Source organism: Rana temporaria, chromosome 2 (genome assembly GCF_905171775.1).
Source record: "Rana temporaria chromosome 2, aRanTem1.1, whole genome shotgun sequence".
NCBI lineage: Eukaryota > Metazoa > Chordata > Amphibia > Anura > Ranidae > Rana > Rana temporaria.
The window spans coordinates 70,507,285-70,528,308 of record NC_053490.1 but is presented as its reverse complement, the minus strand read 5'-3'; the positions used below and the strand labels follow the sequence as shown (position 1 = coordinate 70,528,308).

At 40.7% G+C, this 21,024-nt stretch overlaps 1 protein-coding gene across 1 annotated transcript in view; it reads right to left on the bottom strand.

Moving 5' to 3' along the window:
- Nucleotides 1-21,024, bottom strand: part of FOXO1 (forkhead box O1) — a 69,468-nt gene that overhangs the window by 7,282 nt on the left and 41,162 nt on the right. Inside the window, exon 2 of the mRNA XM_040340357.1 lies at nt 274-1,606. Coding sequence (XP_040196291.1) covers nt 284-1,606 — 1,323 coding nt within the window. The 3' untranslated portion in view covers nt 274-283. The remainder of the gene's footprint in view (nt 1-273; nt 1,607-21,024) is intronic.

Below are 21,024 nucleotides of genomic sequence, written 5' to 3'. Positions count from 1 at the left end.
TCACCCAACTCCTCCCACCAGTGAGTGCACAGCAAGAAGAACCACCATAAATAGGCATGTGACCCATTTTCTTCTCTAGGTCAAATGAATATTTAATTCATTTAGCTGCTGCACAGTCCACGGGACAAGCATGCACCAAATTTAAGTCAGCATACCTGATCATCACCAATGGTCAATGTCAGCGACTCAAATGACCCTAAAGACCAATGCATCAGCATGGCAGCCATTCAAATTGCATTTTCACAAGGAATGTTTCATTCAACATTTACTTACTATATTTTGTTTAACCAGACACCCAGCTGTGTGTGGCGGTTGTGACACTGTGAGGAAAGCTTTGGTTAGGCAATACACTATCAAAGTTAAAATCTGCTCCTCCATCCTCCATGAGGTCATTCCGGATAATAGATTCCATAGACTCCAAATCACATTCCAAGCTTTCAATCAACATGTCATCCAAGTCACTTGGCAGCATCTCCTGGTGGAGAGACATAATGCCAACTCTTCCAAAGCCATTGCAGCCATTTGAAGCGTAAGGACTCATGGTTGTCATTGGATGGGGGTGAGTCATAGGCACTTGTAATGAACTTTTCACTGTGGACAAGCGATTAATGCCAGCACTGTGCGTCATGGTACGCCCAGTCTGTGGCAAGGCACGACCATTGATAGACGTCTGCTGATTATGTGGTTGATGTGTGTGGGCAATGCTGTTTATTTTGTTATGGGGAGGCTGAGTGCCATAGGCTGGCATTCCAGAATTAGATCCCATCAGCACATTCTGACTCAAAACTCTACTGCTGGCCTGCGAGACTGCAGATTCCGAGGGGGCGAGTAAATCATTATGTGGTGGAGAATCTGCTGTAAGCAGTTCCTTCAAAAGTCCGGCTGGAACATTATATGGGCCAACAGGCCTATAGCCTGGTTTACTGTCCGATACACTTTGCATAGGCATTTGTGACAGGGAGTTCATGCTGGCTTGAGCATAACTATATTTCCTGTACTCAGGATCAGGGGATCCCATACCGTTGTTGGGAGATGTAAATAAATAACCAGACTGCTGCTGCATCATTGAGGCCGATGAGGACTGTGTTGAAACAGTCATTGAGGTGTTCGGAGACAAGAGGTTTAAGTTATCTAAAAGATTCTCCATGTTTTCAGAGTTTCCAATCTCTGACAGGCTTGGCAAAGTAGATGCCAACTTGGTGGTAGAAGGAGGATATACAAGATTATGTACATCAGGATCTCCAAGGTCATCCTCTTCAGGCATAATTGAGCTTGCATTGGAACTGGTCCTTGGCCGAAATGTGCTCCATGCGTCAAAGTCATCATTGCTGTGGGAACTAGGGCTACCGGGCCACTTGGAGAATTGTGACCCTGGGCTATCAGCACTCCCATCTTGACTTTGTTGAAGAGAAGCCTTTTTCTTGGCAGCTCTTCCTCTACTCTTTGCAAATTTACTGTTGTTATCCATAGAAGCAGCTCGTCGTCTAGGAGACTTTCCATTCTTGCCACCTTCTGGGTTCAAGATCCACCAAGAACTTTTTCCTGTGCCCTCATTCTGTACTCGTACAAACTTGCTGTGAAGGGATAGGTTATGCCGGATAGAATTCTGAAAAGATAAAAAAAAAAAAAAAAAAAAAAAAAAAAAGTTATTTAAATGTTACATTAGCTGTAAATTTAACACCACACTTACAGATGTTAAAACACGTTATTTTTGTTAAGTAAAAATGTATTTGCCACCCTTTGAGACAATGATTCGGTTTTCTACCCACTAAACATCAAAGCCCATGTGATGCAATCCTTAAACACAAATAGTTGCAGGATTTCGAAAAGCTGCCCTGTTAAAGTGGTTGTAAACCAGTCCGGTTTCAGATAAAAGTGGTCCCTGTAGCGGATTCACCACAAGATCACTTTTAGACCGGTGGCGGGAGAGGCCCCCCTGCTCTCCGGTGCCCTCCACCACTTACCGAGCTCACATTCAGAAGCGAACACATGTGAGTAGCGCCAGCATATGAAAACTGTCTAAACCACACGTGAGGTATCGCCGCGAGTGGTAAAGCGAGAGCTATAATTCTAGCCCTAGACCTCCTCCAACTCAAAACATGTAACATGTAGAATTTTTTTAAATGTCGCCTATGGAGATTTAAGGGTAAAAGTTTGTCACCATTCCACGAGCGGGTGCAATTTTGAAGCGTGACATGTTGGGTATCAATTTACTCAGCATGATCTTTCACAATCAAAAAAATAAAAAATTGGGCTAACTTTACTGTTGTCACTTTCACCACTTCAGCCCCGGATTATTTTGCTGGTCAATCACCGGGCCACTTTTTGTGATTCGGAACTGCGTCGTTTTTAACTGACAATTGCGTGGTCGTGTGACGTGGCTCCCAAACAAAATGTACATCCTTTTTCCCACAAATAGAGCTTTTCCTTTGCGGTTTTTATTTTTTGCGCTAAAAACAAAAATAGAGCGACAATTTTGAAAAATAAATAAATTATTTTTTACTTTTTGCTATAATAAATATCCCCCAAAAATATATATAAAAAGTTTTTTCCCTCAGTTTAGACCGATATTTTTCGTAAAAAAAAAAATGTAGAAGAATGCATATCGCAATAAGTGTTTATCGATTGGTTTGCGCAAAAGTTAAAGCATCTACAAAATAGGGGATAGTTTTATGGCATTTTTATTAATTTTTTTTACTAGTAATGGCAGTGATCTGCGATTTTTATTGGTACTGCAACCTTATGGCGGACACATCGGACACTTGACACATTTTTGGGACCTTTATCATTTTTATAGCGATCAGTGCTATAAAAATGCATTGATTACTGTAAAAATGTCACTGGCAGGGAAGGGGTTGTTGGCGATCAAGGGGTTAATTATGTTCCCTCATTGTGTTCTAACTGAAGGGGGGTTGGGACTGACTAGGGGAAATGGCAGATCGCTGTTCATACATCGTATGTTCAAACGATCAGTCATTTCTCCCCCTGAAAGAACCGGTAGCTGTGTGTTTACACACACAGCTCCCGGTTCTCACTCTGTCACGAGTAATCGCGGGTGCCCGGCGGTGATCACGCCCGCCGGGCACTCGCATCAGCACCAGGGGCGAGCAGGGGTTGCGTGCCTCTGGCGGGGCGCAATGCAAAATCACGTTATATTACGAGATTTTGCGCAGCCGAGCCGACCTGCCGCCGTAAAAACGACGGTTAAATCAAAGAAGTGTATTTTTCCAAAAAAGTACACTTGTAAAGACCGCTGCGCAAATGCGGTGTGAAAAAGTATTGCAATGACTGCCATTTTATTCTCTAGGGGGGTTAGGACCCCCAAACATTTTTATAGCAAAAAAAAAAAAAAACTTTTATACACAAAATCTCAGAAAGAGGCTCGGTAATTGGTGGTTAAAAAGGTACACTGCCCATTCCAGTGAGAGAAAATGAGAGGTTCGGGAGCTTATTGAGGACGATACAGAAAAAACAAAAAAACAAACAGCAAAAATTTTATGTGCAAGTATTTTTGGAAAATAGGCATATCTTTTAGTGGCACATTAACTTCAGGCCTCCAGCCAGCTTAGTGGACAATAAATTGTCCCTTTATCAAGCAGCAGTATTCCACCTCTGTCAGATAGCCGGTATTCACACCGGAGTGAGTTTATGAAAGCGTGCATTTCTCCTCTCATAATAAAAAAAGAACATGAATGCTTTTAGCTGCAGAGATCCTAGGAAAAGGGAGACCGAATTTTCGCAATACATCACATGATTACATAAAGTTTTTAAAGTAAACGTACAGACACAGAAGAACACAAAACGAATGAAGTAAATGTTCGCCAAACACGATATATTGAATGTTAAACAGTTTTGTTAAGCCCTTCATACCCAAGCCTGACATTTGTTGCTTACAGAGTAAGATCTGTATGTTTTGCTAGAAAATGACAAGACCCTAGAGAATAAAATGCCGAACATTGCAATATTTTATGTCGCGCAGTATTTGCGCAGTGGTCTTTCAATTTTTTTTTGAAAAAACACATTAAATAAAAAAAATAAAAAAAGTAGTTAGCCCAATTTTTGTATAATGTGAAAGATTATGTTACGAGTAAACAGATACAACATGTCTCATTTTGAAATTGCGCACACTCGTGGAATAGCGGCAAACTACGGTAACTAAAAATCTCCATAGGCAGCGCTATAAAAATTTCTACAGGTTACCAGTTTAGAGTTAGAGGTCTAGTGCTAAAATTATTGCTCTCACTTTATTGATCACGGTGATACCGCACATGAGTATATTGAACACAGTTTGCATTCGTGGGTGCAACTTACGTTTACTTCTGTGCGCAAGCATGGAGGGATGGGGTACTTTGTAAAATGTATTTTTTTTTTTACGAGATCTCTAAAAAAAAAAAAAAAAAAAAAAAAAATGTAGATAGTTTTTATTGCAGTCACAAGGAATGTAAACATCCCTTGTGACAGTAATAGTCAGGTACTCATTATGAAGAGATCTGGGGTCTGCAAGATTCCAAATTCCTTGTTTGCACTACAGCATGCAAAACATCAAGTTAAGCAGTTTTGATTGCTGTAATTTTTTTAAAATTTGGCGCCTTTAAGTCTACAGTAAGCTGGAAGTGATGTCATGACAATCGCTTCTGGGTTACAAGACCCAACACCCGATTGAAGCCGATTTTGGCTTAGTTTGCGTCTCTGGCCTCCCGGTGGCGCTGCTGTCAATCACATCCAGTAACGCGGCGCGCCAAGGGGCGGGGCCGAGTGATACAGTGAGTGGCTATGGCCGCTCGCTGTATCACGGGAGCGTGCCTGCAATTACTTACCACCATGCGAGCTGTCTCACATGACTGGTCAGTAATTGCGGAGAGGACAGAGACAGCCGCCGAGGGACCCCAGAAGACGTGGATCGGGGCCACTCTGTGCAAAACGAACTGCACAGTGGAGGCAAGTAGAACATGTTTGTTATTTTAAAGCAAAAAATAAAAAATCCCTTTACTAGCCCTTTAAGTGTGGCACAATTGCGGTTTACATACACATGCATTTGCACATGAGCATTGGGGGGGGGGGGGGGGTTCAGCCTAAAACTATTTTATTTAGATTGATTTTATTTAGATTTAGGCCTTTTTATATACGCTTTAGATTTTTGTTTTCATTCAACTTCATTGTGATCACAAGGTGAACAGCTCCCCTTCCCTCTTGTGATGGCTATGGACAATGGCAGGTACTCTTTATAGACAGATCAGAGGTCTATTAGATCTCTAATCCCTCCTCTCCCATTTTTCACTGGCTGCATGCTCATTTCAGTTCAATGACTCACTGCATAGTATAAAGAAAAAAGAACAGCCTTGTAGACATGGGAATCAGTTTGCAAATGATTTGTAAAACTTTTTACCCACTGCTCGTATCTAAATCTTTTATCCAGACTTCAGCCACTTTAAGAAATTAAAATCCTGTAATAGCCAACTTTTTTAAACACGCATACCTGGAAAAGTAAACCCTTTCCTTTCCCATTGCCAGCACCAACAAGACACCACTCCTAATCCCCAGCTGAAGTCCAAGGGGAAACGGACACTTCCAAAGAGTGACGTTTCCTTGGTCCCCCTCAGTTCTGTCTGTCAAGCATTGTCACTATGGTTTCCTATAGTGGTGTCCCCCTAAATATATAAATCAGCAATAGCCTTAGCTGGGGGCGTGAGTATATTAAGGGGAGGTATCCCATAATGAGCACTACAGGTCTCTGAGCCCAGGGTTAGGCTGTTTAAGAAAAAGTTGTAAAAAACATGCCCATTTAATTAAAATATATTATACAAATTCTTAACTTGCATTAAACTGGTGCAAAACAAAAAAGAAGCTTGAAAGCAAGTTAACTAATAAAAAAAACCGACAGATCATATTTATCTAGTTTGCATTGCACAGTGAAATTCAGACAAAATTCCCAGCGTCCTGAAGATACGGCAAAGATTCTGCTCAAATAATGCCAATAGATATGTTCACGTAGCACCTGAGGTGTGGATCAGCACATATCTTATCATTTTCAGATCTGTATACGTTTGGCATCACGATGAAAAAAGGCAGCAATGGAGGGCTCAGTGTTGCACTGGGGAAGGCAGAATTATGCTCAGGAATGTGTGAAAGAACTAGAAGAAATGTCTGCAATGAATAGAGCCTTCAGCCTGGGAAGCTAAATCCAGCAGCCAAGGCATTAACTGTTTGTCTCACTCCACACCATTCCAGAATGGACTGGCGCTATGTAATCAAGTACTCATCTGGCTAACTCAAATGTTCTGCAGGGCTCTTCATTATCGATTGCCAAAACATGGAGATAGAGAGAGATAGATATAGATATATAAAATGAATATACACATAATTGTCCCATAAGAAGCAAAAACATACCCTGCACCAAATGGTTTAACAATATATAAACCAAATGCAGTTTAAATGAACAAACTGGCATGGATCTGGCTTTGTTTCCTTCATTCACTTGCCGAGTACTAAGATGTAAGTGCTTAGAAATGTTCCAAGTTTGATTATATCACAAAAGGTCTCTTAGGATTTCTAAGAGCACAGGTGTCTCCAGCTAAACATGCAGATCTACAGTTTATCTAGAATAGCCGATTACACACACAAGCTGGGTTTAACATTTGTTGCCAACACTTACTAAAGCTACCTATACTCAAGCACCTTAGTGCCAAGATCAGATATTTGTTAGATCAGATTTGTGGGTAATTCTCCCGTGTATAGAGATTGATTATACAGAACAGTCAGGATGGAAAACATGGTCCTACAATAACCGTGAATGCAGACACAACTACGCAACTGTTTATTGTCCTTGCACAATTTAGGAGCACGGTGCAGGTGTCCAACATCTGGATCTGTCAGAATTAGCCAAGCATTCTGAATGATTGGCTTGTCACTTCACCATAAAACTTATGCAGTCAGATCACTAGGTAGAGGGCCACACTTACCCACAATCAAAGAATGCAAGACAAAATAGGATTTCACTACGGTTCATCAAGCCTGTGTTCACATTGGAGGGACTTGCCATACATGACGTACCCTAGGGAGGACGTGGTTAAATGACCTTCCAGTCAGGAGCTCAGCCATTGTAGGTACAAATTGCTCAGAGCTCCAGATTGTTGATCAGAAGCGACAACACCTCCGTCATCCAGGCCCTCTGCATCGACAAGGTGTCTAGGGTGCCTACCCAGCCCTCCAAGCAGGTATCCTTTAACCACTTAACCCCTGAATCATTTTGCTGGCCAAAGATCAGGCCACTTTTTGCGATTTGGCACTGCGTCGCTTTAACCAACAATTGCGGTCATGCGACGTGGCTCCCAAACAAAATTGACGGATTTTTCCCCCCACAAATAAAACGTCCTTTTGGTGGTATTTGATCACCTCTGCGGTTTTTCATTTTTTGCGCTATAAACAAAAAAATAGAACAATTTTGAAAAATGCATTTTTTATACTTTGTTATAATAAAGTGTCACTGAATGCAGTGATCATATATGTACTGATCACTGCATTTAGGGTCAGTGTGACAGGCAGTTAATGTTAGGTCCAGGGTATCCCCCGTACCCCCCCTAATAAAGTTAACCCCTTGATCACCGCCCTAGTTAACCCTTTCACTCCCTATTGCCAGTGTCACTAAGCTATCATTTTTCTGATCGCTGTATTAGTGTCGCTGTTCCCGCTAGGTAGCTATTTTTTTTTACTAAAGACATGTGGCTGAATACATTTTGGCCTAAATGTTTGACTAAAATTTAGTTTATTTGATTTTTCTTATAACAAAAAGTAAAAAATATTGATTTTTTTTTCAAAAATGTCGCTCTATTTTTGTATATAGTGCAAAAAAAAAAAAAAAAAAAAAAAAAAAAAAAAAAAAAATCGCAGAGACGATCAAATACCACCAAAAGAAAGCTCTATTTGTGGGAAGAAAAGGACACAAATTTTGTTTGGTAACCACGTCGCACGACCGCGCAATTGTCTGTTAAAGTGACGCAGTGCCGAATTGTAAAAACACCTTGGGTCATTTAGCAGCATATTGGTCCGGTCCTTAAGTGGTTAAAGTATGGGGTGTACCAGAAAAGTTTTGACAGTCATGGGGCCTCCTAGATTAGTAAGAAGGCTACTAGAAGCTACAGGCTGCTCTTATTTTCAACGTGGTGCGCACCATGTCAATAAGAACTGCAATTGTTCCTTTAAACCTAGGAGCTGTGGCAGCTGCCTCCAACTCCTCAGGGAAAATATCCTCCAGCAAAGATTCGTGAGACTCTTCATCTTCACGCCGGCATTATCACAGTTTCTCTTTTCTCCACATGCCACGGCAATCTCACCACTGCTTGAGAAAAGTTTAAAGCACATTTCCACAGTCAAACTGTAGAAAACCCCAATATAATGTTTGTTTTTTTTTTTGTTTTTTTTTTATTAAAAACATATCTATCCTCCTTACCCTTTACATGTTTGTAAGGAAAAGATGGCACATAGTGGATTCCAAGAGCCTTTTGCCCTACACTATACCTCAGTCACATACATGGCATAATATTTATTATATATTTTAATGCTTTGTTAGGACAGTGACCAAAAATAGTTTACAGCCGATAATGAACTGCAAACAGTACAGACGAGGTCAATTATAGAAAAAATTACTCCACAAGATGATGCAACTCAGGCGTATTCTCTCAGGAGTTAATCTATCCTGGCACCCAGCAAGACGTCAGAATTGTACACAGAGCTGTGCATGTGCAGCGCAGTGTATACCGTGTATAGAAGACTGCAAGGAGGGAGGTAAAATGTCTTCACTACACAAGAGACATTGAGGGTTATTTACAAAAGGCAAATCCACTTTGCACTACAAGTACACTTGGAAGTGCAGTCGCTGTAGATCTGAGGGAAAGATTTTTAAAACGAGGGGAAGCTCTGCTGATTTTATCATCCAATCATGTACAAGCAAAAAATGCTGTTTATTATTATTTTCCTTGCATGTCTATGGTGACTGCACTTCCAAGTGCATTTGCAGTGCAAAGAGGATTTTCCTTTGGTAAATGACCCCCATTGTTTCTCTTTTCTCCCAAAAATTTGATAAAAAAAAAAAAAAAAAAGCCACAGTACTGCCATGTTGAATGTGACATCTGCATTACCAAACCCATATATAAAAATAAGTCTGTCTCATTTTACATCCCTGTTTCACTTTCCCCATTGAGATTAAAGTAGTCTTTTTTTGCCACCAACCCTGATTGGTGGCAATTGGCTTTCCCCTGTGGAGAGGGATATTAGAACTGAACAGGCAGCATAGAGCAAATGGGCATGGAAACCAGTCCTCTTCTAGGTTGGTCAATTATCCAAAGCTACCTGCAACATAACGGTGCAAGCAATTGGTGCGAGTTGCGTGTGCCACATTACCAACTGGGGCTCTGCTTGTGTAGTGCATTTGTTGCAGGTGCGGAGTAATTATTAGGAGCTTTCTGCAGACCGTTCATATTCCTTACACCAGGTTCCATCTGGACTGGGGATCTACAGCAGTTGTGCATGGAAACCTGCCACAATCCTGCACCTGATTAACAAAAAGGGATTGTGGCAATACGAACTGTCTGCAGAAAGCTCACATCCCCCTTTGCTCTTAGACCCCATTCACACCTAGGCGTTTTTACGCCTGTAGCGCTACGCCTCTGCCGCCAGAGGGCTGGAAATACATGTCCCTCTATGGAGATGGTTCACATCTCCACGCCGAACGCCGGACGCCTGTCGCCTGCGGCGTGAAAAAAGGTCCCGGACCTTTTTTTCAGGCGTCTTCGAGCGTTCGGCTAGGAGATGGCAATCATCTCCATAGAGGGGGTCATCTTGGGGCACATCTAGGCGGACAATACCCGCGTTTTGTCGCCGCAAATCGCGGTACAAAACGCCGCTATTTTTACCGCGATTTGCGGCGACAAAACGCCGCGATTTCGTCCGTCTAGATGTGAATGCAGCCTTAAAGCGATTACACCACACAAACATATCTTGCAGAGGCAATAGCCTTTCCTCCCTCCTGCTCTCAGCTGAACATGCAGCTAGGGCTGCAACTCATGATTATCTTCATAATCGATTAGTTGCCCGATTATTGTTTCGATCGATTATACGGATAATAGCCTTTAAAACCAAAAAAATAATTGTATTTAAAAAAAAAATTGGGGCCAAACTTGTTGTTGGGCAGATTACAAAACACAAATTGCCGCAAAAACACATTACATGCTTTTCTGCAGCTTCTCCATTGAAATATATTGAACCAAAAAAAAATAGCACCGTTTTGCGTGAAAAAGTCTTTGCCCTTTCCAAATACGCAGCAGCTGAAAAAAAAATCATGGATGTGAACGTGTCCCATAGGAAAACATGTAAATGAACTGTAGTGTGCATCTGCAAAAGGCACCAAAAAACAGAGGTGTGACCCAGGCCCGAGATGTTTAGTAACATAATGGGGTTAAAAAAAAAAAAAAAAAAAAAAGGATAAAAATAGCAAATAATCGCTACTGTAAGGGGTTCATTTTTTTACTGTGGGACAGGGAAAGTAATATTTACCGTAGCAATTAGCTTTTTTGTACTTTAAAGGGCAAATTTCTAGTTTTTTTAACCCCATTATGTTACCGGCCGATTAATCTATTCTGAAAATTGCAATCAATTTCATAATCGATTTGCGTCGATTAATCGATTAGTTGTTTCGGCCCTACATGCAGCTCCAGCTGGACTGCCCTGTGCCACATCTGACTCTGACACACACACACACACACACACACACAGCAAATTACTCCAGTTAACAGGGGGTGCTTGCGACCCCCTTTGTCAATTAGGAGCAAGATCAGCTTCATTTTCCCAGCTTCTGTTCCTCGACTTATACCCCCTGTGAAGAGCATGGACCTCATGCTTTTTTGTATGTTAATTTTGTGGATGGATGTTTAAATGAATGGGAAGAACTTCCCGCCCCTGCAATTTACCGGTACGGCTATGATCACATGCTGTAAAGATTTTTTTGCCAACTATGGAAATCTAAGCCAGTGTTTCTCAACTCCAGTCCTCAAGGCGCCCCAACAGGTCATGTTTTCAGGATTTCCCTCAGATGAAACTGCTGTGGTAATTACCAAGGCAGCGAAATAGATCAAATCCCCTGTGCAAAATAATGGAAAACCTGAAAACATGACCTGTTGGGGCGCCTTGAGGACTGGAGTTGAGAAACACTGATCTAAGCAACCACTAATAAGAAGGTAAACTGCTATGCTGGTGGTCATATCCTTCGTACTCCACTCCTGCACACTTTTCCCCAGATGCACATGCATCCAGCTGCCATCTCCTCTGTACTCCTTTCCTGTACATACCTGGGACAGAATCTGGCGCATCTGTGCATATTAAATCAGCTTTTAGCACAGCTTACTCAGTTAAACCAGAATTCCAGACACCAAACAAATCCTAAAAAATGCTACTTCCCCTTCTGGCATCCATTTTCAATAACCTGTGTAAAAGAGCTGTATACTGAACTACTTTCAGGCTGCTCGGATTTAGTCACATGATCTCCCATGTCAGCCAGAGCTGGATCCAGAGGAGAGAACACCGACAACTGTAGGCAATACCTGGGAGAGGGACGTCACCCATAGACCTCAATGGCCCATCTGTTGTCAGAGCTCCTTACTCTCCCCCTGCAGCCACAGGGAAGCCAGATCAGGATGGCAAGACTGAAGCAGCCTGAAAATGGGCAAGTATACAGATGTTCCTTACAGCTTAGTCGAAATAGGTGTTAGGAGGGGGACAAAAAAAATTTAAGATTAGTTAAGGAGGTACCTGGAATTCCACTTTAAGCTCTGAAAATGAAAGCTAAAAGCTGAACAGCTTCCATACACAGATACTCTAGATTCTGTCTGCTCCAATGTTTGAAAAATTACTACAGCTGTCAACGTCTATTCACGTTTCCCAGCATACATTAAACCACAGTATACGTCTTGAACAGGGTTTGCTATATTTCAACCTTTCCTGAAATAGACACTTTTGCTCACTTTACAAAAAGCTACTTAAAATATTGGAAATCTAATATAAAAAAAAAAAACCAAACAAAATAGATTACTGAAACTTGTTGTACTTTTGCTTAATTTCAATAAGCAGTTATTCAATTGCCCACTGATGATCCCCACATAGTGCTTTAGAGCCTTTACCTTAGTAAATATTCACTCTGAAGTACACATTTTAAAAAAGGAGTAACCATCTGGAGGTCAGTTTTCTAATCCAACCATTACCAACCAATTAAAAATCCACACTATAAAATTGTTAAAAATGGGACCCTTTAGCTCGACTGTAAATAGAGACTTGCAGAGTAAACATTCAAAAGAAAAATCAGTGCCTTGAAACAGGATTAAATTATTGCCAAAATTCACAGCAATTAGGATAGAAGTGAGAGCAGTGTTTGCACCAAATAATATCAAAACTTTTTTTTGGATGTTACAAAGTATTCACGATTGTGCAAGAGACTTGGAGGGCCACAAGGAAGCCTACTCATTTCCTCACAGGGTAGTTAGACAGCAATATGATGAGGAGCTAGCAGACACTTTATTGTTCAGATTTTTATCCACTTAAGGACCGCCGGACGATATACGTCAGCAGAATGGCATGGCTGGGCACATGGACATATGTATATGTCCCCTTTAAGAGCCCAGCCATGGGTCGCGACCCAGTCCAAAGCTCCGTGACCGCGCTTGTGGGACCCACGGACCCGATCGGGTCACAGGAGCTGAAGAACGGGGAGAGATGAGTGTAAACAAACCTTCCCCGTTCTTCTCTGTGGCAATGTCAGTGATTGTCGTTCCCTATATCAGGAAACAGACCATCACTGACGTCACACGTCCTGCCCCGCCCCCCTACAGTTAGAAACACACATGAGGTCATACTTAACGCCTTCACTGCCATTGTCATTTTCACAGTAATCAGTGCATTTTTATAGCACTTTTCGTGAAAATGACAATGGTCCCAAAAATGTGTCAAAGTGTCCGCCATAATGTCGCAGTCACGGAAAATATAAAAATAAATCGCTGATCGCTGCCATTAGTAGTAACAAAAAGACAAAACTATCCCCCATTTTGTAAACGCTATAAATTTTGCGCAAACTAAATTGATAAACTCTTATTGCGATTTTTTTTACCAAAAATAGGTAGAATAATACGTATCGGCCTAAACAGAGGGAATTATATTTTAATTTTATTTATTTATTTAATTTTATATATATATATATATATATATATATATATATATATATATATATATATATATATATATATATATATATATATATATATATATATATATATATATATATATATATATATATATATATATATTGGGGATATTACAGCAAAAAGTAAAAAATATTAATTTTATTAATTAATTTATTCAAAATTGTCGCTCTATTTTTGTCTATAGCACAAAAAATAAAAACCGCAGAGGTGATCAAATACCACCAAAAGAAAGCTCTATTTGTGGGGGAAAAAATGCCAATTTTGGCAGTTAAAGCGAGAGATCCGAATTGCAAAAAGGGGCAAGGTTCTTAACCGGTTAAAGCTGAAGTTTAGGGCAGAGCTGTTTTTCCATTGATATCCAGCTTTAATCAATAAATGCAAACTACTTTTCCATCAAATCAGAGAACACTTTGCATTTTCTCAGTAGATGCAAAGTGACCCCATTGCGTCAGAGGGGGCAGGGTCACCCGTGACGCCACGGGGAAACCGCTGGAAACCCCTTTCGTGTCAGAGGGGGCGGGGTCACCCACGTGATAGGTGGCCCCGCCCATAGTTATTTAAGAGCTGTCAGAGGGGTCGCACCTCCTATGGAGGCTGTAATTTTTTTTTTTTTTTTGTTATTAAAGGACTTTTCCCAAGGCGTGTGTGTGTGTGTGCTTTGTCATTTTTTGATTGAAATTGTAGGGGTACAATGTACCACATTACCAATTCACATGAGGGGCTAGCATCTGGGGGTCCCCTTCCAGATTCAGATAAGCCCCCACAACCACTGGGCAAGGGTTGTGGTGATGAGGCCCTTGTCCCCAAAATGGGGACATCCTCCCCATGTTGAGGGCATGTGGCCAGGTACGTTTCAGGAGGGGGGCTGCTCTAGCCACCCCTCTTTTCCTGTGGCCTGCCAGGTTGCGTGCTCGGATAAGGGTCTGGTATGGAGTTTTGGGGGGAACCCCACGTAAATTTTTTATTTTGGCGTGATGTTCCCCTTAAAGTCCATACCAGACCTGTAGGGCCTGGTAATGGAATTTGCGGGGACCCCCACACATTTTGGTTTGGGGTTCCCCTAAATATTCATACCAGACCCATAGAGCCTGGTAATGGACTTGGGGGGGGGGGAAACCAATGTTTTTTTAAATTACTTATCTGTATTGCCGGGACCCGACAATTCATTAATAGCCGTGAGTAGTTTTAAATGACTTTTTCCTTTAGAAATGTAATTTTGTGCAGAGCCTTTTCCAAGCACGGAAAATATATGCTACTTTACAGGCATACTATAGACACCCCCCAGGTACGAAAGTTAAAGGAATATTTTATTCTAAGCATTAAAATCACTGCGCCCGTAAAAACTGCTGTTTTTAAAACTTTTTGCATCGATAAATGTCCCCTGGGGTTCGTGTCCCATAGACTTTACTGGTGTTCGAACACATTTTTTGCCTGTTCGCATGTTCTACTGCAAACCGAACTGGGGGTGTTCGGCTCATCCCGACATAAAACCCGCTGGGAAAAAAATGCTCAAAGATGCTACGCTCAAGAGTGAATGCAGCCACAAATTGACAGCATCTGCATAAGATATGTACATTTTTATTTGGTCACGTCCAAAGGGTGCACTTAGCCTTAAAAATGCATTCCACATCACTTCATTAAAAAGGGTAAAAATATACTTTAACTTTGGAACCATTTTAAAAGGCCAACGTTCACCTTTGGATTTTCGTACTAACCGTAAAATCCTTTTCTCTTTTGTCCATGGACGGACACAGCTCCTTTAGTCTTGACAAGCAGTTATGTTCCGTCTATTAGGAGAGGACCTCTCCTATGAACAGGAACATAACCCATTTGTCAAGATTTAAGGAGCCGTGTGTCCATGGACGACAGGATTTTACAGTGAGTACAAAAAAAATCCTATGTTTGTTTGTTTTTTACATATACCTAGTGCAAACACTTCAGACGAGAGATACATTAACCTTTCAATTTATCATTCGGCAGAAAATTTCCAAACTTGTCCTTCATTTTTTTGCCTAAAGAACATCAACGATTACCAATTTTGTGCCCATTAACTGTCCGAAAAACAAACTGGCCAAATAACCGAATTTCAGCCAATTTTTCTTATATATCGTGTATGGCCAGCATAGCCGAACAGTGAAATGAAACCAGCAAATTAAAGAGAAAAAAAAATAAAAATGGATGAATACTGGCTGTATTCGATTAAAGCGGTAGTTCACCCTCACTGACATGATTTTTCCATCGAGACAGGCATTGTAGCGCGAGCTACAGTATGCCTGTCCCGATTTTTTTACCCCCGTACTCACTGTGTACTCGTACATTAAAGATTTCGGCTCCCGCGGGGAATGGGCGTGCCTATGGAGAGGGAGGATGATTGACGGCCGGCCCTGGCACGTCACTCTCCCCGAAGACAGCCGGAGTAGGTCTCGGCTCTTCACGGCGCCTGCGCACAGGCTATGCGCAGGCGCCGTGAAGAGCCAAGCCTATTTCGGCTATTTCCGGAGAAGCGTGACGCGCCAGAGCCGGCCGTCAATCATCCTCCGTCTCCATAGGCACGCCCATTCCCCGAGGGGAGTCGGTATCTTCGATGTACGAGTACAAGGTGAGTACGGGGATAAAAAAATCGGGACAGGCATACTGTAGCTCGCGCTACAATGCCTGATTTTATGATAGAAGAAAAAAAAAATTTTTTTTTTGCGTTTATAGGGTGAACCCCCGCTTTAAGTTGTCTTCTTTATTGTAGTCTTCACAAGTAACAAAAATGAAGAGTTGACAGAACATCACTATCAAAACTAGGGCCGAAACAACTAATCGATTAATCGACAATAGATTAAAAATTAATCGATTACAATTTTCATAATCGATCGGCCAGTAACATAATTGGGTTAAAAAAACAAAAATTAGCCCTTTATAGTACAAAAAAGCAAACCGCTACGGTAAATATTACTTTCACTGTCCCACAGTAAAAAAAATGAACCCCTTACAGTAGCAATTTGCTCTTTTTGTACTTATTTTTGCTTTTTAACCCCATTATGTTACTAAACATCTCAGGCCTGGGTTCACGCCTCTGTTTTTTGGTGCTTTTTTCAGAAACGCACTACAGTTCATTTACATGTTTTCCTATGGGACACGTTCACATTCATGATTTTTTTTCAGCTGCTGCGTATTTGGAAAGGGCAAGGACTTTTTCACGCAAAACTGTGCCATTTTGTTTTTTTTTGGTTCAATATACTTCAATGGAGAAGCTGCAGAAAAGCATGCAATGTGTTTCGGCAATTTGTGGTTTGTAATCTGCCCAACAAATTGGCCCAAATTTTTTTTTTACATTTTAATTTTTTTTTTTTTTTTTTTTTAAAGGCTATTATCCGATTAATGAATTAATCAAAATAATTGGCCAACTAATAGATTATGAAAATAATAGTTAGTTGCAGCCCTAATTAAAACCACTACATTTCAGGTCAAAAACAACTTTTTTCAAGTCAGAGTTTAGTCTTTCAGCTAATACACGTTCCATGTGTCAATTCTGCTGCTATATTGGTGTCACTATCTAAAAAGCGCTGAGTGGGGTTAAAGTGTTTTGCTGGGGACGTGTGCGATTTGGCCTTTTGCAAGTACACAACACTCAACCTTTGTGCAAACTTCGTTTTTTTTTTTCGTTCAACCCAGCGTTAGTACAGCGACCTCCCCGCTGCGCTATTGTGTTCTGACAGGGGGACTACTGCCCCACAAGAACACACCGGTCAGCGCTTCCAGTGCTGATCAGATGTCAATCAGCTGCCGTTTTTCCAGCATGCCGGTTCCACAGAAGCTGGATGTTCGGCCAGCTTCTGTCAGATAGGCTGCTCTACCCAATACCCGGCCTATGCGTGCCAGGCTTTAGTAATACATAGTATTGCAAGGGGTGCAAAGTCAGAGTTGAACATTTCCCAACGTTTATTACCAAAAATAAAACAAAATCATAACAAAGAATATAAGCAACAGTTATTAATTGAGTAGCTTACCACATCTCAGTTTTATAAATAGGTCTCTCAGTTGTTACATTTTTTACCATCCTCGGAACTTAAAAAAAAATGCCCTATAATTTGTTGGAATTGCAGCAGGAAGCAAGACTTCTACAATCAGTGGCATGCACCGCTAATGTTGATTGATAAGCCTGGCTACTTTCATCAAGGAAAAATATGAAACATTTTTGCAAATTGCCTACTGTTTTTTTCAAAAGGGAAGTCTGCCAAACATTTATCTTAAAAATTATCAAAAAGAAAGTAGGAAGATCAAATTTTACCTTTACTGTATTTTCTATATATTTTTGAAAGCCAATGTGTGCTGTAAAACTAACACAGGAAAAAAAAAAAAAAAAAAAAAGAACTTGCTTAGTGAACATGAAACGTATAGTGGACCCCTAGTCCTTTTTTCTGTGACAAGATATTCTTATCCTACCTTCCCTCAGCCAGGCCCAATATCTCCTGGCCAGCGCCTGGCTTAGCAAAACTCGATTTAAAAAGTAATTGAGCTGGGTGGAAATGTATTGGCTGAACAGCGATTACATTTTATTAGATGCAGTTTGGGTGCCTGAATACTTAGAAGTTTAGTGCCAGGAACAATAATACTACATGGAGAGATATATATATATATATACACACACATACATATATATACACACACACATACAGAGATAGATAGAGATAGATAGAGATAGAGAGAGATAGAGAGAGATAGAGAGAGATAGAGAGAGATAGAGAGAGATAGAGAGAGATAGAGAGAGATAGAGAGAGATAGAGAGAGATAGAGAGAGATAGAGAGAGATAGAGAGAGATAGAGAGAGATAGAGAGAGATAGAGAGAGATAGAGAGAGATAGAGAGAGATAGAGAGAGATAGAGAGAGATAGAGAGAGATAGAGAGAGATAGAGAGAGATAGAGAGAGATAGAGAGAGATAGAGAGAGATAGAGAGAGATAGAGAGAGATAGAGAGAGATAGAGAGAGATAGAGAGAGATAGAGAGAGATAGAGAGAGATAGAGAGAGATAGAGAGAGATAGAGAGAGATAGAGAGAGATAGAGAGAGATAGAGATAGATAGAGATAGATAGAGATAGATAGAGATAGATAGAGATAGAGAGAGATAGAGAGAGATAGAGAGAGATAGAGAGAGATAGAGATAGATAGAGATAGATAGAGATAGATAGAGATAGATAGAGATAGATAGAGATAGAGAGAGATAGAGAGAGATAGAGAGAGATAGAGAGAGATAGAGAGAGATAGAGATAGATAGAGATAGATAGAGATAGAGATAGATAGATAGAGATAGATAGAGATAGATAGATAGATAGAGATAGATAGATAGAGATAGATAGATAGATAGATAGATAGATAGATAGATAGATAGGATATATTTTTTTTTATTATTTATTTATTACGCACAGGCGTAAAAAAAACGCACCCCAACTTTAAAAGGGCTGTTTTAGGAGAAAAAAAAAAAAAAACTTTCCCCAGCGTATAACACACAGGAACGGTTTACCCTCTATTTTCAAGGTAAAAAAGTGATATAGATTACATATAGAATAAGATAGATAAAATTGTCTAACCATTAAGACAAATTCTTTCAGACAACAGTTGCTCATGTGGAGTGAAGTTTCTAGAACTGGTCTGAAATGTAAACCTTTATTTTACATTTACTTTTTTGACAACCTTAATTCCCAGAATTTGGTGTGATGTTTACTTGTAGCCTCTAGAAAGCAGACACCTGCCACTGTCACAAGTTCAGTTAACTTATTTTCCAGAAGTTCATTCAGCCTTGGACAGCTGTTCTACACTAAATAAAATGTAGCCGTTACCAGCGGTCACTCATGTATGACTGGCCAGGGAGAAAAAATATACACAAGTAAAAATACATGTGCAGGTGTGTAGAAACCGTTGTAAACAGGAAAACTCCTAAAATGGCAAGGGAAGTGACAGCTCATGAATCTGGATTAATTCATGCCGTCTGCATCTGAAGGTCAGTATTATGTTGATCAGCAATACAGGCTTGCTTTCACTTTTTGTTAAAAGTAAATAATGAATGTTTTCCAGTACAAAAAGCATGGCAGAAACTTTTCCAGGATAAAGTTCAATGAAACTGATCAATAACCTGCACACGATAAACAAAGCAAAGGAGCATCTGACGTGAATGACGTTCAATCACAAAACTTGTTGCAAGATACATTTTGTTGGCGGTTCATAGTTCATACTCCGCAAAACAACCGACGAGGTAAGGAAAAACAAATCAGTCAGATGGGACTCGTTTACATGAACAAATCGTGGCAAACAGTTCTTATCGGGAACTCACATAAAATAGTTACCCTTCCTGCCTAGCTCCCCTTTACAAAAGCAACACACACACAGTGATATTAAAATTTGGGAACTAGAGACGTCACTTGAACACCCATGTTCTAAACACATGTAATGTGTGTAAACTATACCATGTGCCAGCATAATACAGCTGTGGCTACCTGGCTCCAGGGATTTACGCAGCCCTGGTTTAATATGATCAGGAACATTTGTAGTACCCATTATACTCCTAATGCTAATTTTGTAATTTAGGTTTTAGAAAAATGACAATACACAATACACTGCATATAATGTGAAGTCCTTCCCTGTTTTAATAATTAGGAATTTGGCAATTTTGCTTTGCAGCATCAAAACATGGAGGATGAGTCATGGAAAGAGTCACAGTTCTATAAATAGTTCAAGTCATCCTTTCATGTAACTAATAATACTGTCTACCTATCTGCCATCCTCCCCCCTACTGCCCCCTATAATGAGATGGCTCTAGGCTACCAAGTTACTTTTATCTTGAAATCTGCTCCAAAGTTGGGCGGGAATTGCCAGGAACACACGCACAACACATTTTAAGACTTAATACCACGTGGGGGGGGGGGCACAGATTGTTGACATCAATACAACCTAAACCTACATACAGGATACAGGCAGGCATTCCATGATCTAGTAATGGTAGTTTAAGCACGATGCATGTTCAACAAAGGAATTCCCGGTTTTCTATCATTTGCTTCCTGTTAGTATGAACAACGGACACGCACTTTAAAGATTCTCTCAGAATGACCTTTACTTTAGTGGAACAATGAATAAGATCTTCAAACACCTATATGGGTAAGGGGGGGGGGGGGGCACATTTCAGACAATATTCAGTTTTACAGGACAGAGATCTGGTGCAATGAAAAAAAAAAAATCAAAAATAGAGTTTGACGACATGCATTTTCTGCAACAAAAGTTAAATATTTAGGCCCCTTCCACACAGGCAGAGCCCGTCAGCGGATGCGCCTTCTTAGCGGGGATCTCTCTGCTGATCCCCACTGAGCAGGCGCATGACAGGTCTGTGTCCCCTCCGCTGATGCAGATACAGCCCGCTGTCCTCTATGAATGTCAGATGGGAGACGCATTCTCCATCCGTCTGTTTAGTGGACAGGATCGCATCCGATGTCAGAAGATGGTCAAATCAGGTCTGCCTGAAAAAAAAAAAAAAAAAAGCAGACCCAAAAGGTCCGTCTGTGTGAAAGGGGCCCAAGTGCAATACAATGTCATTCATTTTGTATAGCACCCCCTTCCAATCGATATGCTTTGCAGCACATTGCACTGTCCACAAACACACGCACTTCAGCATGTGACAGTATTGTCCCTTGAATGGCTGGAAGTGCTGCTCTGCTGCCCTCTAGAAAACAATCCACCATGGATTGCTTTTCAGAGGGTGGTACCAACTTTCACCCATGTGATAAAGGCCTTACGTATAAAAAAAA